General features: G+C 49.8%; 3 protein-coding genes across 6 annotated transcripts in view; 2 read left to right on the top strand and 1 right to left on the bottom strand.

Moving 5' to 3' along the window:
- Nucleotides 1-28: 28 nt before the first annotated feature.
- ap4m1 (adaptor related protein complex 4 subunit mu 1) lies at nucleotides 29-5,181 on the bottom strand. Of its 3 annotated transcripts, none has more exons than XM_047013738.1 (16): nucleotides 4,990-5,181; nucleotides 4,737-4,798; nucleotides 4,362-4,447; nucleotides 4,176-4,282; nucleotides 3,926-4,022; nucleotides 3,641-3,751; nucleotides 3,391-3,471; nucleotides 2,993-3,055; nucleotides 2,699-2,765; nucleotides 2,515-2,568; nucleotides 2,173-2,279; nucleotides 1,666-1,757; nucleotides 1,494-1,538; nucleotides 1,338-1,388; nucleotides 1,053-1,170; nucleotides 29-577 (listed from the first exon to the last, which is right to left on the bottom strand). In XM_047013738.1, the coding sequence occupies exons 2-16, from the start codon at nucleotides 4,792-4,794 to the stop codon at nucleotides 386-388; spliced, it is 1,329 nt and encodes a 442-aa protein (XP_046869694.1). In that variant the 5' UTR covers nucleotides 4,795-4,798; nucleotides 4,990-5,181; the 3' UTR covers nucleotides 29-385. The 3 variants fall into 3 exon arrangements, with proteins under 3 accessions (XP_046869694.1, XP_046869693.1, XP_046869692.1); XM_047013737.1 differs by having other exon boundaries at nucleotides 5,012-5,181; XM_047013736.1 differs by having other exon boundaries at nucleotides 4,894-5,180.
- A 221-nt stretch (nucleotides 5,182-5,402) lies between these two features.
- taf9 (TAF9 RNA polymerase II, TATA box binding protein (TBP)-associated factor) lies at nucleotides 5,403-8,132 on the top strand. The gene is made up of 7 exons (XM_047013743.1): nucleotides 5,403-5,499; nucleotides 5,853-5,934; nucleotides 6,034-6,170; nucleotides 6,288-6,422; nucleotides 6,594-6,675; nucleotides 7,257-7,367; nucleotides 7,785-8,132. The coding sequence occupies exons 1-7, from the start codon at nucleotides 5,464-5,466 to the stop codon at nucleotides 7,940-7,942; spliced, it is 741 nt and encodes a 246-aa protein (XP_046869699.1). The 5' UTR covers nucleotides 5,403-5,463; the 3' UTR covers nucleotides 7,943-8,132.
- Nucleotides 8,133-8,908: 776 nt separating this feature from the next.
- siah2l (seven in absentia homolog 2 (Drosophila)-like) overlaps nucleotides 8,909-21,562 on the top strand; it is a 17,539-nt gene continuing 4,885 nt past the window's right edge. The window contains exon 1 of one of the 2 annotated variants that reach the window (XM_047013730.1): nucleotides 8,909-9,504. In XM_047013730.1, coding sequence (XP_046869686.1) covers nucleotides 9,082-9,504 — 423 coding nt within the window. In that variant the 5' untranslated portion in view covers nucleotides 8,909-9,081. Of the gene's footprint in view, nucleotides 9,505-14,776; nucleotides 16,154-21,562 lie in introns of those variants that run through there. The other variant, XM_047013731.1, reaches the window with a different exon arrangement.

Raw genomic sequence — 21,562 nt, 5'->3', positions numbered from 1 at the left:
TACAAGTATTTTTGAGATCGAAAATGACTTCACACTTAGAAAACCAAGTGTATTGATTGCATAATATAATAATACATTTCCTATACAGTTAAAAATCACATCATGGGTGCAAAATGTAAAATATTACCCATGCATTTTGGTGTGGGTATGCAATGTGAGGATTGTAAATGCTTGATTAAGTAGACGTATGTTCATGTATATTAAATCGCTCAATAAATATCACACTTTAATACAAAATTATATTGTTCAACATTTTGTCTCTCCATTCAAACACGGTTTGTGTTTTGCATCAGTTGGAATAGGAAAACCAGAACCTGCTCTCGACAAATGGACTAGCCAGCTTTAACGTGAAAGTGCAGTATGTGTGTGTGTGTGTGTGTGGGAGTCAGATGCGGATGGTATATGAGTCTGAGTGAGTCACATAGCGGACCCAGCGCTGAGACGGTCCGGGCTGAATCGGCGAGAGGCGGAGGAATCTGATTTGTAGTCCCGTGCAGGTGTACTTTGGCAGCTCGAAGCTCAGGCTGACCGGACCTACTTCCAGCATGGAGGCCGAGCTCAAGCCTGAGACCTCCAACTGAAAACACAGGAAGAGGGGAGGAGGGGGGGAGGAACGGAGGAGGAGGAGAGGGGGAGTGATCAGAATCCTAATCGCCATCTTAGCAGGGATCTCCTGTCATGTCTGTGTCCACTGTGAAAGGACAGGACAGGACAGACCTTCTGAGACGTTCTGACCAAGGGTGTCGATGCCATGGCAACAGGCCAGACTGGACCACCAGACAGAGAGGGAGAGAGAGAGAGAGAGAGAGAGAAGTAGAGTGAAAGAGAAAGAGGGAGGTAAAGTGAGAGAGAGGTAAAGTGAGAGGGAGAGGGAGAGATGGAGGGAGAGAGGTAGAGTGAAAGAGAAATAGTTAAAGTGAGAGAGGGAGGGAGAGAGAGAGAGAGAGAGAGTGAAAGAAAGGGAAAGAAAGGAGGTAAAGTGAGAGAGAAACAGAGAGAAAGGAAGTGAACGTATGGAGGGAGAGACAGAGCACGTGTCTCCAGAGCGTCACCTTGAACAGAGCGGAGAGTTGGGAGCCCCCGGGAAAGCGACAGATCTCCCAGACGATGGCCTTGTTCCTGGGCTGCAGCTCTGCCTTCTGATCCGGACTGCTCAGTTCCTGGGACAGGCTGGGGACGGCCAGCGTGGAGGAGGTGCACCGACACAAACAAAGGAGAGCTAGCGTTAGCTTAGCGTTTTGATATTTGGTGTAATGGAACTTTATTGACAGTCTGAAGAGCAACGTTTAGGCTGGTAGGTTTTATGGATGCAGTGCAGGGGTCGAAAACGATCTCACCTTAATGAGTTTTTGGGGACAGGTATATTCACTGACACATTAATAGCGGAGCTGCAAACAAAACAAGTTGATTTATACTGCAGAGGTTGCAGGTCTGCTAAATAAATATATAATTATAAAAATGTTTTTTTTTCCTCCCATAGAGGAGGAACTGACCTTTTAGGTGGCAGGTCACAGCGCAGTTTCAGATACATCAGCAACCTACAGGATGAGGGCTGGAGGTTTAGCAATGCTACGACTCAACTTCCTGTCCGCCAAGCTGCAAAAACAACAGGACTTCCTGTCGAGATATGATCAGGTTGTGTTGGATTGAGTGTCGGTTCCGTACCTGCCACCGTTGTCTCTCTCTATGGTGGGGAAGAGGCGGAACGGGGCTGGAGTGGGCAGGTCATCACACAGCTGGTACTGCATCACCGTTTGCTGTGTGGAAGAGTGACAAGTAGAGAGAAAATACAATTAGACAATGAGATCCTTTTGTGTGAACATGTAAATTATGAGTGTGTGTGAATTTACATTTAGTCATTTAGCAGACGCTCTTATCCAGAGCGACTTACAGTAAGTACAGGGACATTTGGCACGGCGGGGAATCGATCCGCAAACCTTCTGATTACTAGCCCAACTCCCTCACCGCTAAGCCAACTGACTCCCGAATGTGTACATTACGAGTGTGTGAATGTGTATATTACGAGTGTGTGTGTGTGTGTGAATGTGTATATTACGAGTGTGTGTGTGTGTGTGAATGTGTATATTACGAGTGTATGTGTGTGTGTGTGTGTGTGTGTGTATGAATGTGTACATGACGAGTGTGTGTGTGTTACGTGGGTGAACACCTCACCTCCCCTTGGCTGGGACAGACTTTCAGGATTCTGTAGGAGTCAAACTCGTCTAGTTTCACAGCCTGGTGGAAGCTGCATTCATCCACCCTAACCACTGCCCCGTAGCCTGGAGGAAGGGACGGATGAAACACTCAAAATATTACCCAACACAAACCATTACCAAGAGAACCGTGGAACCGAACAAGGTCTATCACTGTGTCAGACATCTGCAGTTCCTACGAATTTAACAAATGAAGTAATAATGACAGTGTATGATTTACAGACAAACGAGACCTTAAATCAACCAGATAAGAGATACAAACACAAATCAGATGGCCAGACATGTTAAGCGCCGTGCCCACCTCTCAGTTGAGACTTTCCTATGCTGAACTCCTCATTTAGGCCAATACGCATCTCTGTGGATGAGGGTCATAGGGGACACAAAAGAGGAAGGGGGGGGGGGGGAGGAGAAGACAAATGAACTGTCACACCGCAAACAGCTTCTCATTTCGCGGCATGTGCAGCCATGTTGAACATGGTGCTCACCAGAACAACTGGGCATGTAGCATTTCACCCTGATCTCCCCCACTATGTCAGCCTTCATCAGCACTCCCTGGAGAGGAGAGAGACAGACAGTGAGAGAGAGAGGCAGAGAAAGACAAGAGACAGAGAGACAGACAGACAAAGAGAGACACAGAGAGAGGCAGAGTGAGAGAGAGACAGGAAGAGAGAAAGAAAAAAGGGAAGAGAGAGGGAGAGAGGAAAAAAAGCTCTAAAGGTCTTTAATAACCCATATGTTGCGAATAAACTCCTTTACACTATGTTTCCATGGTTACTCACGTTGGAACCAATGACCACAGACATCCGCTCGATCACATCCACAAATATCTCGTTTTTCCCTCCCTGGAAACAGGGAAAAGGAAGAGAGGAATTTAGGATGTGGGACAGTTCAGAAACACAAGCATTGCCAGGTCCTCAAGTAAGATAGCTTCAACATTTACGATATTAAAGTACATGGCCATTACATTTGACATTTACCCCACAGACGGGTTTATCCAAAGAGACGTACATATAGTGCAAGGGGAAAGCACAGCAGAAGATTAAGGATCAGAAGTGCAGAGTTATGTCAGTATTTAAGTGGTCGGAATCAAGGAACAGTTTGTGTTTCTCTGCCACCTGGCAGGGCAGCCACGTGTCAGCTGCCAGGCCTTGAACACTTGATGACATATCAAATGCACCTGTTCTCCTCGGCTGGACGTGATAGGCCGTGCGGCTGAGGCACTCTGAGCCACTTTGCTCTGCTGAGTCTCAGCTCCAAACTACATGGAACATAAGAGACATGAAAATCATCAAAATCTTTGAAGCGAAAAAAATATAAAAAATGTAAATCATTTGAGTTATTTTCCAAGGGTCATGGATTTGGTCGAGCGAGGTTAACTCAAATGCATTTCTCTGTGGCTTCCGTGCGATGCCGACTCGGTGACCTACCAGGCCGACATTACTGAGGTCAAACAGGCTGAAGGGTTTGGAGCTGACTGCCTCCGTCTGGATGAAGTTCTTCAGGATGTCAGTAGAGGTCGTCTGGATATAACCATAGTCCTGCTCGGAAGGGGTGAGAAAAAGGGCGGGGTTAAGATGAAAGGAGGGCAATCTAAAGAAGCCAATCCCTCCAAGTTGTGTTCACGTCTCACAGACAGAAGAATGCTTTGGAAACGGTCTTCAGATTGGCCCCAGGGTGGATGTGAGAGCAGGGATTAGGCTAAAGGTGCTCACCACAACTTCATCCAACAGCTCATATATGAGGGCAAAGTTCATCCGTACAGACTTCTCTGTTAGACTCCCACAGTAGTCCTTTATCAGGGCTGTTAACCTGGAACACAGGCAATCAAACACACATGGACGGACCAGGCCATAAATATGGAGGCAGGTGATACGTAGGCGTTGGGCAATGCAAACACAGTAAAAGCATTTGAAACCCGTGTTTATCCACCCCAGCCTCTCTATAGACTATACTGGAGCAGACCTGTTGAGGAATTCGATGATGGTGAATGGAGAGGCATCCGCTGTTGTTGTGGCAACCCAGTACAGTCCTCCCTGTTTGATGTGAACAAAGTGCAAGTCTTTCCGACTCTGAAAAAGTAATCAGACGAGAAAGGTCTGTCCCAGAACCACAGATAGGTCAGAATACACACACACACAGACATCATACCATGACCACTGGTGGTTGGTCGTCTTTCAGCGCGGTGACCATCTTGTAGAAAATGTTGACAGACTCATTCCCAGCCTCGCCACGGACTAATGCGTCAGGTTAAAGACGTAATCGCGCTGTCACTGTGCGTGTGATCTGGCATTCAAAGACTTTGTGCCACAGTCATCACTGACATCTTCAAATGGCAGAAATGACTTGAATATTTACATACAGCACCAATTAATGTAATCAAGAACCTAATTGTGTTGAGGTAGTTCAAAAGTAGGGAGAGAGAGAGAGAGAGAGAGAAAGAGAGAGAGAGAGAGGGGGGGGGGGGGGGGGAAGAGAGAGCGAGAGGAGAGAGAGAGAGAGAGAGGGGGGGGGGGTAAAGGATACAGTCTTTGTAGATTAGGTGGTCTCCCTTGGAGGACAAGATAAAGACCTGGGAAATCATCTTCCTGTGGAAAGAACAGATAAGCACAATAACAGGAACCATCTCACAGAAGCAGCGAGGTGGCATCATGTGCCCATAGCTTTAGTTGGTTCTACATACCTTCTAGACTAGCTAGCTGACAATCGTTGAGAACATTAGCTTGCTAGCTAGCTAGAAGGCGTGTTACTCCCCACGTTAGTCAATAAGGGCATTTACAAGTCGAATCTACTTTGCTTCCCTGCTGTCTTGCTCGCAGGAATGTCTTGAACGGCAGATTGTCTTTGATATCCCGAGACTATCAGTAATACAGATAATATATGTATTTGTAGCTAGCTACATTTGATGTGTTTACAAACAGCTTCTACTTTAAATAAATGTGTCCACCAGGAGGTAGCTAAAATGAACCCAGTGTTCTACAGCGCCATCTAGTGTCCTTTTTGCATAACTCTGGCCGTTGCAATAAAAGCCTTCATTTTGTTTTGTCCTCACGTCTAACATATCTGGTAGCAATCATTTTTACAAGCTAAATCGATTCCCGTAGAGTTACGAATGGCAGTGAATACATTTAATCAATCATTCTGACGACTACCGTACAGAACTACAGACCCCAAGGTGGCAGTACTGCCGTCTGACTGTCACACAATCGATCATTGCGGAAGTGGAAGCGCGGGGTGAGGGGCAAAAGCGAAAATGGCTTCTCCGAAAACTGTGCCAAAAGATGCTCAGGTATGAATCAACTGATTTCCTAAACGTCTGCAGAACTTAGCTGTCTCATTACATACGAATATACTCTGTCTACTCCGTGAGCGTATTGCGGCAGCTATTTTGAAACGTTTTGTTGTACGGTAAACCCCAGACATATTGTTGGTCAACCCGTGACTGGCTTCTATGCTAGTTAGCTCGACTAACTGTTCAACTTGCTAGTAGTGTTATTTTCTGCCATCGACATGTTTACGTTCGGTGTCATAAAACATGATGATATCAAAGCTTTTACAGCTGTTTTGCTTATCGACTATCAACTGTTCATGCATTTTCACAGTCAATGCGTGTTTGCTAATGATTTTCCCACCCATTTTCAGGTAATGATGCAAATCCTGAAAGACATGGGCATCACGGAGTACGAACCGAGGGTGATAAACCAGATGTTGGAGTTTACCTACAGTAAGAGGCTTTAGCTACAACACATGTTATCGAGGTTTCGTGTGTGAAACATATGCTGATGCACGGAGATGTCATTATCATTGCCCTCTTCACTTGCAGGATACGTGACAAACATTATTGAAGACGCAAAGATATATGCCACTCACGCAAAGAAATCCAACGTGGATGCAGACGACATACGGCTGGCGATCCAATGTCGAATGGACCAGTCCTTCACTTCTCCACCCCCTCGAGACGTAAGACCTCAAAAAACTGTACCATTGAATGACAATAAAACTGACTCTTAATTTATTACACCCTGCCTATTTGTGCGTTGTCAGGACAGTCGCTGATGTTTTTTGTTGTTGTTGCAGTTTCTCCTGGAAGTAGCAAGACAAAAGAACCAAACTCCTCTTCCCCTGATCAAGCCCTACACAGGCCCTCGCCTGCCCCCAGATCGCTACTGTCTGACGGCTCCCAACTACAGACTGAAGTCCATACAGAAAAAGGTGCAACAGATTGGGAAGCTGGTGACTGTGCGGTTGTTGGACTCTTCCCTGGCATCTACTTGAATAGAATCTGACTGCATGTCTTGCTTGTCGTTGAATCAGTAACGCCAGGTAAACGTACAGTCCCTAGCTGGATGATTTTGAACTGATTGAGTTTTCGTTACTGTGTAGGTGTCTTCGTCCGGTGGAAGGATAACTGTACCTCGTCTCAGCGTAGGAGCGATGTCCAGCAGGCCGAGTACGCCCACGTTGGGTGAGTGGACACCATGGAAACACACAGGAAGGGCTACACCTTCCGTGTTACATAAAGATAAAACAACAAAAACTATCATTGTAATCTCTCCCTTTTCCATTCACCTCTGTAGTTTGGGGGTATTGTTCACAGCCTTAAGTGGCACTGGATGGTTTTAAACGTTGGGGTATTTCCCTTGACCCTGCATTTTTAAATCAGAGACCCTTTCCTGCCTCCTCACAGTTTGGTCCTGCTGTGTCATTGTGTCTGAGGGTCAGATGGCTGACGTTGTTTTATTGGGCAAGGCACTTCACCCTACTTGCCTTGGGGGGGAAATGTACTTGTACTTACTGTAAGTCGCTCTGGATAAGAGCGTATGCTAAATCAGTGGTTCTCAACCCTGGTACTCAGGGACCCCCTGTCCTGCATGTTTTTAGATGTTTCCCCGCTCCAACACACCTGATTCAAATGAAGGGGTCGTTAACAGGCTTCTGCAGAGCTGGATAACGACCCATTCATTTGAATCAGGTGTGTTGGAGCAGGGGAAACCAGGGTTGGGAACCACTGTGCTAAATAACTAAATGTAAATGTCTCTTCCCCAGGAACTCCCTCGGTGCAGTCTGTCACCGCTAAAGTGGGCACGCCGGTGTCTCTGAGCGGACAGCGTTTCACCGTTCAGATCCCCTCGTCTCAGACTGCCGTCTCCAAATCTGGTGTGTGTGTGACGTCTGTGGGCTTCATCTACAACTGAATTCATTTTATTTCAGTGGTTCTCAACCCTGGTTCTCAGGGACCCCCTGTCCTGCATGTTTGAGATGTTTCCCCGCTCCAACACACCTGATTCTAATGAAAGGGTCGTTATCTAGCTCTGTAGAAGCCTGGTAACGAACATGCATTTGAATCAGGTGTGTTGGAGCCAAGAAACATTGAAAACATGCAGGACAGGAGGTCCCTGAGGACCAGGGTTGAGAACCACTGCTCTATTTGAATTTAAGAAACACTCTGTAGCTGATTACAGTCTTTCAGTGGAGTGTGGCTGGGAAACTATCAGGACATTTTAATCCAACACTTGGTCTAGAAAAGTAAATGCATTTCGATTGTAAATCCTCAATGTTTTTTTTTTTTTTCAGCCACGCCATCCACTCCGACAGTTCAGAACGTCCTCATCAACCCTTCTCTGATTGGCTCCAAAAACATTATCATCACAACCAACATGGTGTCACAGAACTCGGCCAGCGAATCACTGAAGAGGAAGCACGAAGACGACGACGATTACGACACATTATGACCTCACGTGTTAGTAGATAACTCCGGTAATAGAAATCGACAGTGCCCTGTTGTAAATAAAGTAGATGATAGTTTTGAATTTAGACAGTTACGAACACCCCCACCATCACGTTACGTCTTGTAAACTGTTGTATCTCATGCCTCTTTGCCACTAATTTTGTAAATTACAATAAAAAAACTGACATATTTTACGCAGTGCTTCAATAAATAAAAGTGTTAATGTCTTAGTTTCCAGTTAGTGGACAAAACATAAATTACAATGCTGTAATAATTCAGCAGTCAGACCTACTGGACAAGTTAATCTAGCTTCAGTATTCCAGCGGATATTAAGTCTTCCATGCCTCCAATAGGTAAAGGTCACTATCATTTTCCCTAGACTTTTAAAGATGAAAAGTAACTCATGACGTTTGTTTGGAGAAAATGCATTGTTTGTGTCTTTGTCGTAGTTGCATGATACATAAGGCCGGTTTATAGAAATGTAAAATACCTTGCTGGTTGTAAAATGTGTTCATGCTGTGACAAACAGTGAGAAATCGATCTAGGCTCCTGTTGTGTGGATGCTTTCTGCATTGTGAATGGATCACAAGACCCAAAGACAGAGTCGGAATTTAAAAATAAATAAACTTCACAATTATTTGACTGTTCAATTGAGAATGTAATTTTTATGATAGGCCAATGCTTGTCTAGTTTGTGTAACAGGCGATTTCAATGCATCGGATATTTAATCACAAAAATAGGGTTTCCGACTGCTAAGGTAAGGGACACAAAAGCCTTTATTTTCAGAACTTTGAAACTTTAAAGTTCTAAGTTCCTCTGAGCAAAAAACATCTATGTTCCTGCCTGCCAAGTTGAATTTCTTTACCTACGACTACAAGTCCCTTGTTCTAGTGCGTGTCCACAGTGCGCATTACATAAAGGCCAGGTTCACCCTCTTCTAAGTGGCTTAGGAGCTGTCAGTTCAAGGCCTCATGTCCAATAGGCATCGCAGTGTGTTAAACGCATAGGCCGACGCCATGTTGTACCCCGGGGGCTTGGTGATCTCTTGGAACGGAGTCTGAATGCCACCGGGAATGCGTAAACAAGGTTCTAGGTCTCGAACAACTTACGTTAGATTCACCCTTTCGAATTGAAGTAATCGCTATGAGCCGGCCGTCCTCAGCGGGCGGCGGGGGCGGAGGACTCGGAGCTGGGAAAACAGGAGGAGGGAAGCACGGAGGTTCGGGAGGAGCTGCTGCCGCCGCCGCCGCTGCCGCCGCGGCAGCAGCAGCAGCCGCCGGAGTTGGAGCCGTGGCTGGGGCTGGCTCAGCGCTACCTGCCGCTGCCGTAGCCTTGCCTTCAGCGGCGCTACCAGGCCAGTCTGCGGAACTTACAGCTTTGTTCGAGTGTCCTGTTTGTTTTGACTACGTTCTTCCACCCATTCTGCAATGCCAAGCTGGGCACCTAGTTTGCAACCAATGTCGCTTAAAGCTGAGCTGTTGTCCGACTTGTCGTGGCCCACTCACCCCAAGTATCCGGAACTTGGCTATGGAAAAAGTTGCATCGACTCTACCGTTTCCTTGTAAGGTGAGGTAAACCACACATGCAACACTGAACATCTCTGAATCATCAAGTTTTAGCTAGCTAGCTGGCCTGTGCAACACGCTAATTAGCTAGCTAGTAGTAGCCATACTTTTTCGGTAGCTCGCGCTTACTTTGACAGGTGTGTGTGTGTGCGTGTGCGTGCGCAGTACAGCCTGCTCCCCATGGAGTTCCATAACATGATGCAGGAATCAAGTTTACACGCTTGTCTCACCTTTCCATCCCGCTTGTGTCATCATGAGCCGAATAAGATACTGCAACAAGTTTGCATGTCAAACTTTAAAGAGTTGGCTTGTTGTTGCATAGCTGACATCACTCTGCCGATGGTTATGTTAGGGTCACGTGAAAGGTCGGAGGTAGGTCATTCTGAGCTGACCAAAGCAACGTCATATTTATGCGGAAATGGCAAAGTAAACATTGCTGTCGGTCAAATTGTCTCTTGAGTTTTGATTCACACGATGCGCTGTTGTTCTCATGCGCATAGACACACACACGCGCATGCACACACACACCTATACATACACTGAAGCCTACACACTGCTTACTTTAACTACACAACTGTACAGTCTTTTCTGCTTGCAGTGGTAGCAGACTCGGGTCATTTCCCCACACCATGGTGGAAAGCTTCTGTTATTGTGCTGCACTCAGACAGCCAATCAGGAGTGGTCCTGCTCTGTAATGGCCTTCTGATTGGATTACGCTGGCATTAAAGTTGTATCCACGCTCCCTGGTGTTACAATCCACTGAAAGATGATCCCTGCTCCTCTCCTCTGACAGGCTGACAACTGCGTTGGAGAGGGAGAGGGAGTGAGAGGGAGAGAGGGAGAGAGAGAGAGAGAGAGAGAGAGAGGGGGAGGGGGGAAAGGGAGGGAGAGAAGGGGGGGAGGGAGGGAGGGAGGGAAGGAGGGAGAGATCAAAGGAGGGAGGGAAGAAAGGGGAGAGGAGGAGGGAGGGAGAGACGCGCGGATACATGAATAAACTTGTCCCTCCAAGTGTTTTCGGATTGGACAGTAAAGCATCGGTACGCTAAAATATCCCAAGTTTGACAGCTGTTTAACACAGACATAGCCTTTTAACAGACAAAGTGAGGGTGTTGTTGTGTTCAATGTCCCTTTAAGGCTTCCAGAAGCTGTACCAAGTTCAGCTTCCAGCTCCCTCAGGGGAAATGAGTTTTGCAGCATGGCCTAAGAGAGATGCCCCTTTTCCACACTGGCTGGGACAGATAGCTTTCCAGACAAGGAAACAGCAGCACATTAACCTACAGCGTGCTATCGTGTTTTCCATCGCTAATATCCAAGGTGGATGTCTATCTCCTGTAAAATGAGCTCCTAACCCTGGGATGAGGAGAAAAGTGAACCTGCTGAATTAGATCTCCAGCCCTGCCCTGCTCCTATTAGGTGGGAGGTATCGCCGTGGTATCGTAAGATAACTCCTTGTTTAGTGTGGGGATCGTGTGCTACAGGGGGTATTGACTTCTAACTTCCTGGTTCTATCTTGTTTGTAATCTAGTAGGAGTCCCTCTCCTCCTCTCCTCCTCCTCTTCTTGCTCCACCTCCTCTTCCACCTCCACCTCCCCTTCTTGTGTTTGGGTTAGCGGCCGGCCCTGCAGTTCCCTGCTTGGGCCCTGAAGCGAGCCTGTGTTTGTAATCAGATTAGATATGGATACGCTCATCTTCAGCACCTAATGTTTATTTGGGGTCGGATTCTCGGTCCTGGATTTGATGTGTCCGCCGTCACTCTGCGGGGGTGGTGCTGACACGGGACGGTCACAGTGATCACTGGCATGGGACGGTCATGTGATCGCTTGGCACGGGACGGTCACGTGATCACTGGCACGGGACGGTCATGTGATCACTGGCACGGGACGGTCATGTGATCACTGGCACGGGACGGTCATGTGATCACTGGCACGGACTGGCTCACACATGGCTAAACACGGTAAACACACTCGAATCAAAGGGCTTTATTTGGGGGTTCAGGGTTAAATTGCAACAATCAGGAAATGCCCTCACACACACACACGCGCGGACACAAACGCACGCGTGCTTTAACCCTGGTGCAAAGCACTCAGTACTTCCATTTTCATAATTAATTATCTGGAAATTTAACGAGATCAACAACATTTCATGCTTCGGCTGTGCCACTTTCTACCCCCCCCCCTTCCTCTCCCCCCCCCTTCCTCTCCCCCCCCCCCCCCTTCCTCTCCCCCCCCCCTTCCTCTCTCTCACACTGTCTTGTTAGAGGGTGTGCATTGTGCATTATTTCTGTTTTATCAAAGGGAGAAAAGAAAGAACCTTCCAGTGAATTGTGGGTGAGGTCTTCTGTGGTTTAGCTTCTCTGTGTCAGACCTGTTCTGATCACCTCACGCTGAGACAAGGTGACACCAGGCCTCAAGCTAACCTGCTGCTGGTCTCTCCTGGTCCAGCCTGGCGTGACGTGTATCCCTGGTCTCTCCATCGCATGCTGACTCTAATGAGGCACTCTCTGATCCTCATGCACCTTTGACATGGGCTATTTTTAGACCTGGCCTGTGTTGCATCTGCTTTGCATAGTCTGTGTCGGAAACAGGCCCTCTGCTGGATAAGTAGAGCAAGTGCTTCAAACGTGTGTGTGTTTATATAAGGCAGGTTCATCAGTAAACACTGTAGAGGACACTGTGTAGGATGTGTGTGTGTGTGTGTGTGTTAATGTTGCCATTGTGTAACTACTGTGTCGTCGATTCACCTTGCTCCAGCACTCCCTCTAGGGGCGGAAAAACGAAGCTGCAGCGAGACGGCTCTGAAAATCCTTTTTTTTTTATAGACCTCCAATTTAAAACGATCGTCGTGATTTCTAGATGAAATCGAGCTGCCGTAATGAGTGGGGTGCGTGTGAGTCTCTCTCCTGTGATGTAGAGCCTACAGCTTGCTACTGGTTATTGCATCAGTGTTGATGCTGCTCAGTCTCTGATGGGCATTTGATTAAATCCTGGTTAGCGTCGTGTGTTACTGGATTTCACTGCTGGCATCTTGTTAAAGTGTCGAATCTGATGACGGCACACCATGATGATACACTGGAGGCTCATCGCTTTCGCTTTCTGTCCATCATCTTCTCTCCTCCTCTCTGTCCTCCTCTCTATCCTCTCCTTCTCCTCTCCTCATCTACATTTCATGCTCAGTCAACCTGAAAATCATTCAGAAAGACATTCTCCTCATACCTGCAGTGGTGTGTGTGTGTCAGTATTTGGTGTGAGTGAGTGTGTGTGGACACTGGCACACACACACACACACACACACATTCTGGCAGCTCGCCAATCCAATCCCATTCCCTCTTTTTTTTTGTAGTGCTGCTGTCAAGTGTGTGTGTGTGTGTGTGTGTGAAAGGAGGGGGTGTTGTGATTGACAGGTGTGCTTCTCTCTAAGTAGCAGCCTGTAGGCTCAGTCGTGATAACAACGCCTCCAAGCCTGCCCTCGTACACAACAAACACTGTGTGTGTGTGTGTGCTTCTGTGTGCAAAAGGCAGCGATTCTCCTTTTGATTTCTTTTACTGCACAGATTTTCATCATGATGCATTAGCATGGGGGGGGGGGGGGGGGGGGTATCTCCGTGTCCTCCTCTCCCTCCCCCCATCATCCTCCTCCTTCCCCCATCCTTCTCCACTTCATCTCCCTTCTTCCTTCTCCACCTTGTCTCCTGTGTGTGTGTGTGTGTGTGTGTGTGTCATTAATCTCAGGACAGCTCTGGTCACTCCTGAGTGCGTCGTAAATTCTCCCACATCAGCACTTTAATTGAATTGCCTAGTTTTTAAGAACACAGAGCTGCTGTCCTCTGTTTCTGTATGTCTCTCTCTTTGTCTCTTTCTCTGTCTCTCTCTGTTTCTGTATGTCTCTCTCTTTGTCTCTTTCTCTGTCTCTCTCTGTTTCTGTATGTCTCTCTCTTTGTCTCTGTCTCTCTCTGTTTTTGTATGTCTCTCTCTTTGTCTCTGTCTCTCTCTGTTTCTGTATGTCTCTCTCTTTGTCTCTGTCTCTCTCTGTTTCTGTATGTCTCTCTCTTTGTCTCTGTCTCTCTCTGTTTCTGTATGTCTCTCTCTTTGTCTCTGTCTCTCTCTGTTTTTGTATGTCTCTCTCTTTGTCTCTTTCTCTGTCTCTCTCTCCCTCTCTCCTTCTCTCTCTTTCTTTCTCTCTCGCTCTAACTCTCTCACCCTAACCCCTTTCCGTCTCTCTCCTCGTTATCTTCATGATCTCCATCTCTCTCCCTCCTCTAGCCTCTCCATCTCCACCCCTCCCTGCCCCTCCCCCTTTCACACGCAGACCAACATAACCACACAGATGCATACACACAGATATACACACGCACACTGAACATCTGCCAGGTTGACAGAGATGAAAAGGAGAGAGACCCATGAAAGACCAGAGGCTGGTGAGTCCTGCCTGGAGTCTGAAGCAGGGGTGGAGAGACAGAGAGATAGAGGGGAGGGAGGGAGAGGGAGAGCGGGAGGGGGAGGGAGGGGAGGGGGGAGAGGGGGGAGGGAGAGGGAGGGAAGAGGGGGGGGGAGGGAGAGGGAAAGGGAGGGAGGAAAGGAGAGAAGAGAGGGATAAGGAAAACAACAAGAGGGGGAGAGAGAGAGGGGGGTAGGGGGATTGCACTCTGCAGAACCCCCCCTCCTCTTCCCCCCCAAACACACACACACACACACAGGCTGCCTCTGTCTCCCAGCCCCCCCTGTTCTGGTGTGTGTGCGCGTGTACGTGCACGCTGCCAGTGCTGCAGTCGCTCGAGTCAAGCTGCTCGCTGCTGTCTGTCAGTGCTCACACTCCACAGAGAGCACAGCATCGCTGAGGGGGGGGGGGAGAGAGGGAGGGGGGGGGAGAGAGGGAGGGAGGGAGGGGGGAGAGAGAGAGAGAGGGAGGGGGGGAGAAGAGAGAGAGAGAGAGAGAGAGAGGGGGAGAGAGAGAGAGAGCGAGAGGGAGGATGGGAGAGAGAGAGATAGAGAGAGAGGGGGGGAGGGGGAGAGGGGGAGGGGGGGGGGAAGGGGAGAGGGAGAGGATCGCAGCTGTTTGGGTCGTGTGATTTAATGCAGGGGAATTCTCAGTCAATCTGGAGGTGATTCTGTGGAGACTCTGTGTTTGTTTACATGTCCTTTTAATTCAGCAAGTGGTAGAAGAGGGTGCTGTCAGTGTTTTGATTGGCAGGTACGGAGACAGAGGGAAGGGAGAGAGGGGGAGAGAGAGAGAGCAGGCAAAAGAGAGAGACACAGCAGGAGTGAGAGAGAGCGAGAAGGAGAGAGAGAGAGCGAGCAGTAGAGAGGGATGAGCGAGAAGGAGAGGGAGGGAGAGCAGAGCGAGGAGCTACAGAGACAGCTGTTCCTCCGCGTGTGTGCCTCTCTTGTTTATCTTCCCCCAGCAGAAAGAGAGAGACAGACAGACAGACAGGAAGAGAGAGACAAAGAGAGAGAAACAGAGAGAGAGAGAGAGAGAGAGAGAGGCTGCCTGTGTTTGGATGCGTCGAGCGTTCCGCGTGTGACTCTCTCTGACTCCTTTCTCCGTACAACCAAGGGGGATGGTCTCTGTTGCCACGGCGCCCGGGGGTTGATGTGAAGCTGAAGTCGTCAGGGCAGCCGCTGGTAGAACCGACGCTGCGCTGGAACTACAGCCGAGCGGGACGCTGTGTCCCTCTGTCTCCGTGTGCTGCCTCTGCCAGGCTGCGGCGTGTTTGCTAGTGTGTGTGTCTGCTCGTGTGTGTGTGTTTGCTTGTGTGTGTTTGTGTGTGTGTGCGAGAGAGGATTTGATTGCTCCCCAGTAGGTCTGCCGTCTGCGTGGCATTGTTTTGGGTTAGAGAGAAGTGTGTGTGTGTGTGTGATGTTAGAGGACAGTCCAGTGTGCTAGTGTGTGCTTCAGGTCCAGTCAGCAGATTCTGGAGGGGTCAGAACGGAACCAAACAGAACCTCACAAGCTCGCTGTCCTTGCCTCGCGCGGCGTCAGCACGCGGATATCCTTCTGTGATATTCAGTCTACATCAGACTCGCCTTTCACAGGGTTTAGTGTGAGCCGCCGAGGGAATTCTGTTGCCAGGAATCGGCAACCAACTGTTTGGGTTGTTTTGGTTGCCGGGTGGTCCCCGTGTGCTGTTGCCCACGCCGACCGCCAGGCAGGCCAGCCTTGGACGGAGACTGGGTCCACTTGTTTACAGAGAAAGGGTCTCCCATTGATAGGTCTCTCTGGGAGGAGTAGCAAAGACCCACTGAAGTGTGAAACTGTTTGAGAGAAGTGTGTGTGTGTGTGTGTGTGTGTGTGTGTGTGAGGGAGAGAAGAGGGAGCATCTGTGTGTGTGATCAACTGTGTGTGTGTGCCGGCTGTAGGACACACGTTGTACGCCTGTGTTGAAGAGGACTGAGGACCTGTGTGTGTGTGTGTGTGTGTGTGTGTGTGTGTGTGTGTGTGTGTGTGTGTGAGGACCCAGACGGGCCATGCTGTGCCCGACGTCCTGTCTGCCCCTGCTGAGGGGACCTGGCTCACTGGCGCTGTCTGCTGGGGTGGCATCGCCAGCGAGGGGTGGGGGGGCGCTGTGGCGGCAGGGCCGGGCCAAGGGTCTGAGGTCGGGGGTCGGGGGCGTGACCAGACCCGTGTGCCGCGCCAGACCACAGACCGGGAGCAAGGTGAGTCGCCGTCTTCATCTGATGTCACTTCCTGTTTCCTTATCTCTGCGGTCGCGATTTAGAAGGACGAAACGGAGACTGTTGGTTGTGACTTTCTCTCATCTGGGCTGTTTTGTTTCTGTTCCCAAACAGTTTCTTTGTTTAGTTTTTTGATCTTCTTTATCTTTCATGTTGATTTTTGTCGCTTATTCACAGAGGACGGTGTATTCGAGTGCCTGCATGTTTGTGTGATCCCCTTGTGTGGCCAAGATGAAAGATAAGTTGGCTTATCTTTCTGACTGCGCGCTGAATATTCAGATGAAGCACCGCTGTGCACTAAGAATAGCTCTGTCGTCTCTGGTTCCAAAACACGATGCTATCTCGCGTTCTGATGTGTGCGCTGACGGCAGGGGAAGGTGACAGGATGAGACGGAGGTAAAGAGAAAGGAGAGAAGAGGGGGGAGAGCTCAGGGGATGAGGGAGAGAAACGTGAGTGGTTTTCAGGCAGGGACATTTGAGTCCTCTAAAGCAATTACCAGTCTCTTTCTGCCTGGCAATCTCATCCCCAACTTTTAGCAAGATTGCTATTGATTCTGGTAGGGAATTTGTGTGTGTGTGTGAGAGGGAGAGAGAGAGGCCAGTGTGACCTAACCCAGGCCGCACTGCAGAAGGCTGGAACCTGAGAAGGGCTGCAGTTCAGCCTGGCAGCTGGATGGACGACCTGGACACTGGATCTTCTCCTTCCCTCTGTCTCTCCACCTCTCTCCCTCCACCCTCTCTCCCTCCACCCTCTCTCCCTCCACCCCTCTCCCTCTCTCCCTCCACCCTCTTTCCTTTTACCCCTCTCCCTCTCTCCCTCCACCCCCCCCTCTCCCTCTGTCTTCCTGGATGCCCTGCCATGACTTCATGCCCACTCAGAACCATGATGTCAGCCTCTCACTGGCAGGAAAGGGAGATTACCACACCGGATCTGTTACAGGATCTGTTACAGGACCCCTCAGCCAGACAGTCATCCAGTTAGCAAACCAGCCTGCCAGCCATCCAGTTAGCAAACAGGCCAGCCATCTAGTTAGCAAACCAGCCTGCCAGCCATCCAGTTAGCAAACCAGCCTGCCAGACATCCAGTTAGCAAACCAGCCAGCCATGTAATTATCAAACCAGCCATCCAGTTAGCAAACCAGCCAGCCATCCAGTTAGCAAACCAGCCTGCCAGCCATCCAGTTAGAAACCAGCCTGCCAGACATCCAGTTAGCAAACCAGCCTGCCAGCCATCCAGTTAGGAGCCAGTCCAGCCAGCCAGGGCTCTCCAGTCTCGGCAGGAGTAAGCAGGTTGGCAAGGCGCAGGGTGTCTGGGAAGACGCTGAATAATTGACAGTGTGGAGAACTACTTTGAAGTGTTAAAGAGCCCCCCCTCACCCTGTCTTCCTGCCCCTCCTCCCCCCACCTGGAGCCCCGGGGCTGGGGGCTGCCTGTGCCCCACCAGGGGGAGGACTTAGGCCTTTGGTCCTGGAGTTCCATTAACGCTTTTAAGGGTGTTCAGTCCAAAGATGTTTTTGCATAAAAGCGGCGACGGAATTGCTCAAATGGAAAGGGTAAAAGAGAAGGATCTAGCCAGCTGTGTGTGTGTGTGTGTGTTTATGTGTGTGTGTTTATGTGCATGCGTACCTGGTCTTCTCTGATAACACCAGGGGGCTCTGGATGCTCCAGCATCAGTTCAATAGAACAGATGAGCATCGCAGCTTTCATTTCAGCAGCGATCGATAGGAGGTGTCGGAGAGGCAGGGCGTGTGTTCCGGACCGTTCTAAGTTTGGAGGTCCTTGAGGCCGCCGTGCCTGGAGACAGACGGCACTGCTCGCTAGCCTGGCGCTGCTCGCTAGCCTGGCGCTGCTCGCTAGCCTGGCGCTGCTCGCTAGCCTGGCTCACCGGGGCTGAGCTGCAACTCGAATGCGGAAGTAGTTTAATAATTGAGCAGCCTAGACGCTGGGCCACTCTGGGAGGCTGGTCTGAGTGGGGAGGAGGTTGGGAGGCTGGTCTGAGTGGGGAGGAGGCTGGGAGGCTGGTTGGGAGGCTGTTGCCCAACCCCTGCCCTAGCCTCTTGCCCAACCCCCTGCCCTAGCCTCTTGCCCCTGAGTCTGCCTCAGCCTCTTGCCTCAGAGTCTGACTGTTGCCTCAGCGTCTACCTCAGCCTCTTGCCTCAGCCTCTTGCCTCTGCCTCAGCCTCTGTATCTCTCTCTGCCTTGTCCCAGACACAGAAAGAGAATTCTTTCGTTCTTCTTCCAGCAGGCCTCCAGGGTCCAGGCACAGGCCAGATTAGAAATTGTAATTAAAGGAACAGAGGAGGGCAGAAAAGGGCACATTCTGCACCGGCCAATCTGGGCGCTTTGGTGAGTGTCGAGGGATCAACCAACAAAAGCAGTTTGGTTTTCGCTCTCGGTTTCAACTGAGAGCCAGATAGATTTTTTTAATTGTGTGGTTGAGCAGGGGTGCTGTGGGTGAGTGGTTTTGTGTGTTGTATGTGTGTGTGTGTGTGTGTGTGTGTGTGTGTGCATCTATGTGTTTGCTGTCAATGTAGGTTGTGTGTGTGGTGGGTGTGTGTGCTGAGCTGCATCATATAGAAGTCTACTTAAAATGCGCTGTGGCCAAGCTATGCTTCCCAGGGGGCTCCTCATTACTGAGCCCCATAGGACTGCAGGACAGCACACACACACACTCACACACACTCACACACACACACTCACACACACACACACACACACACACACACTTACACACACACACTCACACAAGCTGAACCGTAGCATAGCAGATGTTTGAGTGGATGTAGATGAGAGAATGGGTCCTCTCCTGGTGTTGCTTGTCCCATGTGACCCATCATTGTGACGTGGAGCTTCTCTAATTCTCTGTTAGATTGATATGGCAGCCCCCCCCTTTCCCAACCACCTTGAGTCTTGACCACAAACACAGCGTTTAGGAGGGAGGGAGAGGGTTGGGGGTTGGGGGGAGGGTTGGGGGAGAGGGAGAGGGTTGGGGGGTTGGGGGGAGGGTTGGGGGAGAGGGAGAGGGTTGGGGGGTTGGGGGGGAGGGTTGGGGGAGAGGGAGAGGGTTGGGGGTTGGGGGGAGGGTTGGGGGGAAGAGGGAGAGGGTTGGGGGTTGGGGGGGAGGGTTGGGGGGAGAGGGAGAGGGTTGGGGGTTGGGGGGAGGGTTGGGGGGAGAGGGAGAGGGTTGGGGGTTGGGGGGAGGGTTGGGGAGAGAGGGAGAGGGTTGGGGGAGAGGGAGAGGGGTTGGGGGAGAGGGAGAGGGGTTGGGGGGTGGTGGTTGGTGTTTATCAGCAGCACCTTGCACACAGGATTACTATTAAGCCAAATCCTGTCATTCACTCATTAATAAAGGTGGATAACTCTCTCCATAGAGACCCAGGAGGCGGGGGGGGGGAGGGGGTGTGTTGTGCCCATATGTGAAAGTTTTGTGCATGCGCATGTCGGAATGTGTGTGTGTGTGTGTGTGTGAGAGAGTGTCGTGAGATGTGGTGTGGTGCTCGGTCTGTCTAAGAGAACGGTCTGGACATTCCATTTGTCACTGAATCCATCTGATGTTCTTACCTGGTATTTGGGCAGAAACGACCGCAGAGTGTGGGTGACCGGCAGAGGGCGATTACAGTCAGCCTAACCCTGGTTGTCAAGCCTTTCCTGATAACACCGTGAGGACAGTCTTGACGACGGGCTTTTATGAAAGAAACGTGACCTTCACTTCAAGGTTCAAAAAGCTTAAGTCGAAAACCTATTAGCATATTTTCTCTCTGTAGTATGAATAAAGTAAAGAAATGTCACCTCTATACATATAATAGATAAATAGAACATCACCTCCATGTGAAAATATATATAACCTCTCTTTCCCTTGTCCCTCTCATTCCTTTTCCCCTTCCCATTCTATCTCGTTCTTTCTCTCTCTTTACCATTCCTTCTCTCTCCCATTCTCTATTTCCTTCTTTCTTTCTCTCTTTCTCATTCCCTCCCTTCCCCCCCCCCCCCCCCCCCCTCTCTCCTCTCTCTCTCTCCTCTCCTCTCTCTCTCTCCTCTCTCTCTCTCTCTCTCTCTCTCTCTCTCTCTCTCTCTCTCTCTCTCCTCTCTCTCTCTCTCTCTCTCATTCCCTCCCCTCCTCTCTCTCTCTCTCTCTCTCTCTCTCTCTCTCTCTCCTCTCTCTCTCTCTCTCTCTCTCTCTGCCCACCCACACACACCTCCTCCCCAGGGTGTGTGTGTGGGCGTATGACCGGGGAGTGGAGGCATCACCCTGGTGTATATGATCATGCGTGGCCCTCCTGCTCCTTCTCTCAGGAGCAGAGCAGACCTCCCGCTCCACTCCTCATACACCATTAACCACCCTGGTCTGCCCTCCGGAACCCTCCGGAGCAACGGCAGGGGGCCCCCCGGGAGGGGGGGGGGGGGCTGTCTATAGGTGATGTTACACTAGATTAGGCTGGAGGGGGACAGAGCTGTGGATGACTGACAGACAGGGAAGGATGGAGGGAAAGGGGTAAGGGAGGGGAATTGGTGATGGACGGATGGAGAGAAATGGGTGATGGAGTGAAGGAGGGGGAGAGGGGGAGACTAGGAGATGTCATTAAGGGGGTTTAGAGAAATGAATAGAGAGTAGAGTGTACTGGGGGTGATGAAAGAGAGGAGGAGAACAGGTAGAGAGAGGGAGAGAGTTACAGTATGACCTTCATTGATATTCCCTGTCTGAGACAATCAAGGAGAAAGCCCTGTGCATGAGCCCTGCAATCTGTCTGCTTGATTTAGTCTCGAAAGCACCTTCATCTCCGAGAAGCTGCAAAACACAAGCATAATAGGAGTGTTATTATAAACGCGAGCGCTCCCTTTCACACTCACGCTGCCGTCCAATTTTCACGCTCACTATGGGGTGACTACGCCTGTGCTCCCATCCCTCCCCGTAACCTAGTAACACGTATCTCGTCGCTTTGGTGACTGACTTTGGTTGGAGGGCACTTGCTTGTGGCTGCTAACTGGTGATATTACAAATCTCATGGGTCTTGATATTAGCATTCCTTTTTATCGTGATCCTCTCCCCCATCCCTTTTCCCCCCCCCTCTCATTTCATCTACCACTCCTCCTATCCTTCATATGCCCTGCCCTCCCTCCCTCTCTCCCTCCTTCCTCCTCCTCTTCCTCAGTTGTTCTTGGTCCCTCTCCTCCACACTCCTCTTCTCCTTCTCTCAATGACTCTCTCGTTTCATATCCCTTTCTGATTTTACCCTCGTGCCTCTCCCGTTCCTCTGAAGCCCATTAGCTCCTTTAAGCTCCGCCTCTCAATTCCTGGCTTTTTATCTCACCTGTCATTTGCCTCCTTTTTCCCCTCTCCTTTGTCCACTCAGTACGGGTGACGACTCCATCAAACTTTCAGCTGGGAAGATA

The sequence above is a fragment of the Hypomesus transpacificus genome, unplaced genomic scaffold (assembly GCF_021917145.1).
Source record: "Hypomesus transpacificus isolate Combined female unplaced genomic scaffold, fHypTra1 scaffold_201, whole genome shotgun sequence".
Taxonomy (NCBI): Eukaryota; Metazoa; Chordata; class Actinopteri; order Osmeriformes; family Osmeridae; genus Hypomesus; species Hypomesus transpacificus.
The sequence above is the reverse complement of the archived record's forward strand: the minus strand, read 5'-3'. Positions and strand labels throughout refer to the sequence as shown.